At 47.4% G+C, this 7,522-nt stretch overlaps 2 protein-coding genes across 3 annotated transcripts in view; both read right to left on the bottom strand.

The window, feature by feature from the left end:
* OLFML3 (olfactomedin like 3) overlaps positions 1–180 on the bottom strand; it is a 2,918-nt gene extending 2,738 nt beyond the window's left edge. Inside the window, exon 1 of the mRNA XM_008058382.1 lies at positions 61–180. Coding sequence (XP_008056573.1) covers positions 61–174 — 114 coding nt within the window. The 5' untranslated portion in view covers positions 175–180. The remainder of the gene's footprint in view (positions 1–60) is intronic.
* Positions 181–2,005: 1,825 nt separating this feature from the next.
* The window catches only part of HIPK1 (homeodomain interacting protein kinase 1), a 42,545-nt gene continuing 37,028 nt past the window's right edge, over positions 2,006–7,522 (bottom strand). The window contains exon 15 of one of the 2 annotated variants that reach the window (XM_021712491.1): positions 2,006–6,812. In XM_021712491.1, the coding sequence (XP_021568166.1) occupies positions 6,324–6,812 (489 nt within the window). In that variant the 3' untranslated portion in view covers positions 2,006–6,323. The remainder of the gene's footprint in view (positions 6,813–7,522) is intronic. The other variant, XM_008058381.2, reaches the window with a different exon arrangement.

The raw sequence follows: 7,522 nt of genomic DNA, 5'->3' as shown, positions 1-7,522 counted from the left end.
GCCGGCTGCGGCGAGAGTGGACCCTCCCGGGCCGCGCCGGAAGGGCCGGGAGCCGCTCACCTCCAAGGCGGCCAGGCGGCGCTCCAGGTACTCCACCAGGTGGGGCTGCTGCCCCGGGACGCGGCCCCAGCACGACAGCAGCCACAGGCCCAGGAGAGCGGCGCGGGCTGCCATGGCGGCCCGGAGCGCGGGCTGAGCAGGACGAGCGCGACGGCCTGGCGCGCGCCGGCGGGCGCTGGGGGCGGCGCCTTCTCGCGTCGGGCGGCTCGCGCCCCTGGAAGGCCTCCCCGCCCGGGGCTGATCAAACCCAGATGGCCCGCGGCACCGCGGCCAGGCCCTTCCCGCCCCGCCGGGCCGAGACACGAGGCCGAGGCCGAGGCCCGGGGACACTCGGCAGACGCCGGGCCGGTTCCGGGAAGGGTTTCCAGCGCCGGCCGCAGAATCGGGCAGCCCCCACGCGCCTTCCCTTTCCCTGCAGTAACGGAACGGGCGTCGCCGGCCCCGTTCGGTGGAGCTGGAAGGAGGCCGACCAGGTCTGCGAACGAGAGGCCGGGGGGGAGAGCCCCAGTGGGCAAGTCTGACTCCTACGGCTCGCGGGCGCCACCTTGTGCTCACGCCTGGCATCATCTCTTGTGACGAACAGAAAACGGCGGCGCAGAATTCACCCCATGCGGGAAACTTTCCCCAGGGCAAGACGAGTAGCTTGAATTTACACGGGTTCTCATCACTAAAATGCAGATCTCCCCACAGTCTACGCAATGACTACTTTGGGGGTATGCAAATCTGACTTAGCTCAAGGAAGAAAATATAACTGAGATAGAAAGCGCAAAACGGGTCACTGAGGAGTTAGTCAAGTACCAGGAAGTGAGATAGTTGTAAGTGGCTTTCCTCTCTCTCTTACCAAAACTGAGGGATGTCTGGTGAGTTCATCCTCTCTCACTTATTTAGGGGAAAAGAAAATCGAAAAACACATACATGTTGCAGTCTAAATCAAAATAAATGTATTCGGATCTCCCTACGACAGGGAAAAAAACAGGCTGTTGGCTGGGCTTGGTGGCTCAGCCTGTAATCCCAGCACTTTGGGAGGCCGAGTCAAGTGGATTGTCTGAGCCCGCGGGTTCAAGAGCTGGGCAACTTGGCGAGGCCTCGTCTCTACAATAAATAAATAAAAACTAGCCGGGCGTGGTGGCACGTGCCAGTAGTTCTGGCTACTTGGAAGGCTGAGGCGGAAGGAGCGCCAGAGCCCAGCAGGTTGACACTGGGGTGGCCGTGAGTGTGCCACTGCACTCCAGCCTGGGTGACGAGAGTGAGACTCCAACCCAAAAACAACTCGAAAACAAAACAAAAAGACAAGCTATTAATCATTTTTCTTGGTTATGGTCCAAAAGGGTGTTTCTAAGTATTTCTCATGTCTATATACCAACTAAGATTGCAGGAGCCCAAAATGAAGTAACAGCCACTGTAAGGTAGACTTGGCCTGAAATACCCGTGTCAAAACAAGTCAAACAAATAGAGCATTTACTCAGAGACATGCTGTGGTTAGTCTAGACAAATCCCTATTTCTTTATCAGGAGAAACGTTATTCACTTTAGAATCAAGAGAAATCTAATCAGAGGTGCCCTTTCTCTCAGAATGGCCATACCCCTAACACTGCAGCTCCAAAAAGAGAAACGTTAGCACCTTCCTGTGGCAACTCTTATTTTCATTCTGCTACTGTGCATGTTTGGTGAAATATGCTAGGAAACAAAGTTTAATTAGCCTGTCTCAGAAGTTGTCTTACCTCTTCCGATGGGCGATGGGTTGGGCACAGATGATCTAAAGGCAGAGCCCTGTCCGCTGCCTTCCTGGGGAGTATTCGCCAAAACCCTGATCATTTCCATCACGGAGATGTACGGAGAATGAAAGTGCCTCCGGGACTCTATTGATGTTCACATGTTTAGCCATTGCAAAGGTGTCGTTTGTTGATCCCCTTTGCACCCCTTAATACACGTCAAACACAGCCACGTGAATCAGAAAATTTACCCATTTTATTGATGCATTGCAATTGCTCTACATTTTACCATATTATGTAGAAAATACTGAAAATACAAGCTACTTTGTAAAACCAAAGACAAACATTGAATCCAAAGATAAACTATGCTTTACACAATGGACCCTTTTCCCATAGTTAGTATTAAATTTTAAATATCTATTTCTTCTGTTAAAATGATTATTTTACATACTCCCTAAGTACATCTGCATTACAAACATAGCTCAGTAATTCTCAGAAACTGTTTCTAGAGGCTTGTTGCAAAAGAAAGCGCACAACCAGAAAAGGGAGAAAGCAAAAAAAGCTTAAATCGCACACAATAACTAGCATATCAAATACATTTAATAAAGTAGGAATTCCATTGCAATATCAAGGATTCAAAGCAGAAATACTAACATTACACATAATGTACATATAATGTACTGCTACATGTAGTGAGATTATTTTTCAAGCTGAATCGAAACCACACATTATATAAAGTTTAGCAACAAACGACCATGTAGACATGCTGCACCATCCATCAGTTAAAAAAAATCAAAATAGGAAGCAGGCTCGGGCCATTCCTGTCATTGAGAGGCAGTTCCATTTCCTATCCTAAAACAAACCATCTCAACTAGTGGATTTTCGCATAATAATGCTGAATAAAGTACACATCACTGTGCCTGCCAGGATAAGGGCGGTCAAGCTCAGCTGCTGTAGGGGAGGACGATGGGTGAGCAACCACAAAAGCAGGCTCAGAATGGCCAGAACTGCTTGAAATGGAGTTCTCATTCCTGGGGCTGGCATTTCAGCTGAGCACTGAGAGCGGCACCACCTCCCGGGAGCTGCTAGCCACGCTGGAGTGATCAAGTGTCCTTATGTGCCTGAAGCGGCGATTCTTAACCCTTCCCCACTTCCTCTCTCTCCCGGAAGGGAAGAAGCTGGAAATGCAAGTTCTGAGAGAGGACTTAAAGTCCTACGCCACCGAGACCCAGGCCAGCTGCTCACGAAATTCACAGGGCTCCCCCATGCTGCCAGGGCCAGCCATGTGAAGCCCCAGGGACAGAATCTGAAGCCACATCAAGCACATACACATTCAGCAGACAAAGGTGGATTTTTGTCTTGGTAAACCTGAAATGCCAGTTTGCAGACTAAGATGGAAAATCACTAAAGTTTTTAAAGCCACACACTGCTAGTCAGGTGATTAAGGTAACGATTCAGGCTCCTGGTACGATCTTTTTCCAAGGAGTTAAGACTCCTATCTTAAATGGGATCTACTTACTGGAAGGGGGCCAGGAGGGGGGCTTTGTCTTGTTTGTCCTGCATCTCATTTCTTACAAAAACAACAAATCTTGTCCCTTATAGAGGAAAGATAGGGAACAAAAAATGTTTCCATTGGAAACTAGACCTGTGTTTGAACAAGAAAATTAGAATGTGCTTGACAAAAAGGAGACACAAAGATCACACACGTTGACCAGAAAACTGTGTAGCACTAGTGACAGAAACTTGACAAAACGCTTGGCTGTTTTGACCATTATCGTGCTGAAAACACAATGCAACATAACGATGTAAAAAAAATACACAACATGTTCCTGGTAGGCTGTACTGACCACGTGCCCCATCTTGGAAGCCCTTACTCCTTACAATGAAGAAACTCCAGACACTTTGACAGCTTCTTGGTGTTCAACCCGGTACAGAGCTTGCTGACCAGGCTCCATGAAATCTCCCATCTCCATCTGGCACCTCCTTGACACCATCTCGACACAGAACCAGTCCTAAAATTCTCTCTCCAACATGAGATTTCCAGTTCAGATGGAACATAACTGTATCTCAGGGTTAACCTTCTTTCCCAAATTCTTTTGGACAGGAATGTCCCTATCCCCAGTGCCTTCTTCGGCTTGACCCAGATCCGTGTAGGAGCTGAGAGTCCGACAGTTTCACAGTTTGAAGGGCCCCAAGAATACACAAGTTGTTAAAAAAAGAAACCTCAAAAGCCTCAGTGACTCAACGGGCTTTGGTTCCTTCCTGATCTCCTTCACCAGCTAAGAAACCTTTCTGTGAGTTCCTTGTCACCAGCGGCACCACAAACTCCTCCTCATAGTATGGGGACATGGTGAGCAATACAACAGGCTCTTTGGTATCAACACATCTGTTACACGGTTTTTCAACAAGCAAATATTTCACTAGGAATGTCAACTATTCGCAGGAAGGACTGCCACATGGGAAAAGAAAAACAAAACTCATTCTAAAAGTGATTGCACATACTTGTTTAGAAAAGAATGCATATTTAATATCGGCTTGACTCCTCACCTGCTTCCTGAATCCGCACAGAAGCAAGGCAGCGACGCACAGTGCGGGAGGGAGCCCCACGGGAGAATGCTTCTGGGAGAACTCCGCGAGGCCAGAACAGAAAGGGGCAGGGGTGGCGGGAAAGGAGGAAAGCTGCTGTTTTTATGCTTCAGTGTCGGCAGGGAAACGAGAACAATGCGCTTACACAACACAGCTGCTAATCCTGTTCTGATAAATCCCGGCGGCCCACTGGGGACCCACGGGGGCTTGCTGGTCCATCCGAAGGCAAGCTCACTGTAAACTCTATTAAACCACTACATCATCATATAAGGCACTACAAGAAGGGAAAGGGAAGGCGGGAGGGGAGAGACGCACACTGAACGACTCCTCACCAGACACGCCTGTGCAAAACCACTCAAGGGCCTCCTCTCCTTGCCGGCAACGCCCCTGCTCATCCAGCACCACAGTGAGATGCTCTACTAGAACGGCCATTAGTTCACATACATTCCAACGAGTATCAGTTCATTTTGGTTTAAACACAATGGAGACATCAATTCCATCTCCGGGGTAACACTGGAGGACCGGATACACACTAAATACACAATTCAAGTGTAATCACTACACATTTGATTACAAATAACATTTTGGGTTAGCAGGAAAAGTTGCTTGTTATATTTTTCTAATCAATATGTACATATTTAATTATGCAAAATATTAAAACACCACCATTACAAAACTTCTAAAATATTTTTAAATTCAGTAATAAATTTTTAAAATATTTTTTGCAATTCCTACATGCACTTATTATATAAGTCTTAATAAGAGAGCATTCAATCTGCTGCTGGCATACAAAGGAAGCTACTCTAAAGTATAAAAGCTATACACACAAGAATGTTCTTCTCTGGTTTCAGATTTTTTTAGCTTTCTCCCCAAACAAATCACATAAAACAGAAGGGAGAGATGAGGGAAACACAGAAGTGTATTACTGAAAATTCATTCTAATCTTCAGGCAAAGCTCATCAGTGCTAACGATCTTTTAGGCAAAGCTCATCAATGCCAGTATCTCATAACAGACAGAGATGTGCATATAATAAAACCACCACCACCACACAATAACAACCACCTTCATGGCTTCTCCAGTAATTTAAAATTTAAGCTGAATCAGAGAGAAGGACTTTTACAAATAATTTAACAAAGAATTCATGGTGCTTCATTTAAGAACACCTGGTACTTCTCAGGGTAGGTATAGATTCTCTCACACTAAGTTACCAGCCAACAGTAAGCTGCCTTTTACTATCACTTTACAATAAACACAGGAACAACTGAGAGTATCCCAACAGTAACAGAGTAATACGTAAGTAGTTTTGTTAAAACAGCAATTGCCCATTAAATACAATGTGACATAAAAACAAAACTAAAACACCATAGGTTTAAATGTCCAATAGACAAAGATGAAAATTCGAAGAGAAATGCCTGATAGTAAAACACAGATGTGTGCAAGCTTTTAAAATCAAATAGGCAAGTAAGTCTCTGTTTTGAAACAAATAAAAAGCAATGATTTTTGTTTTTTCACTTGTTAACAGGTTGCAAGTCCTTCTATCAGCATTTTTCCTCTGACCAGCAATCACAATAAAACAAAGTAAAACAAAAAGGGACTTTACTTGTTTTTAAAAGCATTTATAGAAATCAATTCAGAGAGACAAAATATTTTTCAAAGGGTAACTCCAGAATGATCTCTCTTCCTTGGTAACTGCAGAAGATGGGCATCTGAGCTCTTCCAAATACCAAAAATGCTGTCCCAAAAATAAAGGATTTAAAAACAGGGCAGGCTTTGGGAGACTACGACAATGCAGTCAACACTGAGACAGGTTCCCCAGAGAAAAACCTTCTGCTCCAGTGGGCCCTGCAGAGCGAGTTGCTGGCTAGGAAGTTTCTAGAGGGAAAGGAGGAGCTCACCACAGCCCATTATTGAGAGCGCAGGGCCAGGAGCAGGCAGCCATGGCCCATCCTCCCTCACGCTCACCAACTACAAGTAGGAATACTGGCTGATCTTGGTAGGACTCAGCGGGTAGCCAGTGTAAATTGTGGAGCCTCGGGAAGACCCAATGTAGGACTGGGTGGCAAACTGGTGTTGGTACTGCGCAGGGGCCACGCTGGCAGAGGTGAGGAGGCTGGGCCCGACACTGACAGGGACCTGGTGCACCAGAGTGCTAGGGTGAGTGGTGTAGGCTGCAGCATGCCTGGAAGAGCCCTGGGGAGAGAAGAGGTGAGCAATGGAGCTGGTGGAGCCCAGTGCAGCAGCAGAGGTCGGGGCAGCGTATGTGTACAGGTGAGCCTGGCTTGGCAGGTGAGCAGGGGCTGGGGCCAGATGTGGGTGCCCCGCTGAGTGAAGTGGGCTGCCATGCTGGAAGGCGTAGGGGGCTTGGGAGAGTGGGGCCACAAAGGCCTGCTGCCTGCGGGGGGCAGGGTTGCTGCTTCTCTCCTGCGAGGCTGGAGCTGCAGATGACTGCTGGTTCTGCAAGGAGGAAGAAGGGAGTGAGGAATCACAAGTCGCTGGCTCAGGCACCAAAGGCCAGGCTAGAACTGAAGTCCCAGCTAACACTGATTGTGCGCTGCTACAGCACAGACTCTCCCAGAATGGCAATAAATGCTCTCAGAAGTCAACCCACCCATCCTTCTGCTTCTTGGCAGAATGACCAGCTTGGGTAATAGCAGCCTGGTTTTTTGTTTTTTGAGCCGGTAGTCTCACTCTGTCGCCCAGGCTGGAGTGCAGTGGCGTGATCATGATAATCACAGCTCATGGCAGCCTTGATCTCCTGGACTCAGGGAATCCTTCCACCTCAGCCTCACAAGTAGCTGGAACTATAGGCGTGCATCACCATACCTGGCATTTTTTTTTTTCTTTTGGTAGAGACAAGGCTTTGCTATATTGCCCAGACTGGTCTTGAACCCTATACTCAAGCAATCTTCCCATCTCAGTCTCCCAAAGTGCTGGAATTACAGGCGTGAGCCATTGCACCCAGCCCCTACTTTGCTCTTAAGTATGAGAGAGGAAGGGGGAGAATCAGGAGTTCACAGGATCCCCCAGCCCTGCAAGTGAGCAACTGTTGACTCAACTCATGCTATTCTGGTACCAGTGAATCTGAATTTGTCCTAAGCTTTATTTCCTGTCACTGTTTTCTTCCATTCTCCTCTTAATTCTTTGTGTCTCTCTTGAAATGTGGA

This window comes from Carlito syrichta, unplaced genomic scaffold (assembly GCF_000164805.1).
Source record: "Carlito syrichta isolate Samal-C Ts95f unplaced genomic scaffold, Tarsius_syrichta-2.0.1 Scaffold303316, whole genome shotgun sequence".
Taxonomy (NCBI): Eukaryota; Metazoa; Chordata; class Mammalia; order Primates; family Tarsiidae; genus Carlito; species Carlito syrichta.
Note: the sequence above shows the minus strand (reverse complement) of the source record. Positions and strands in the feature narration are given on the sequence as shown.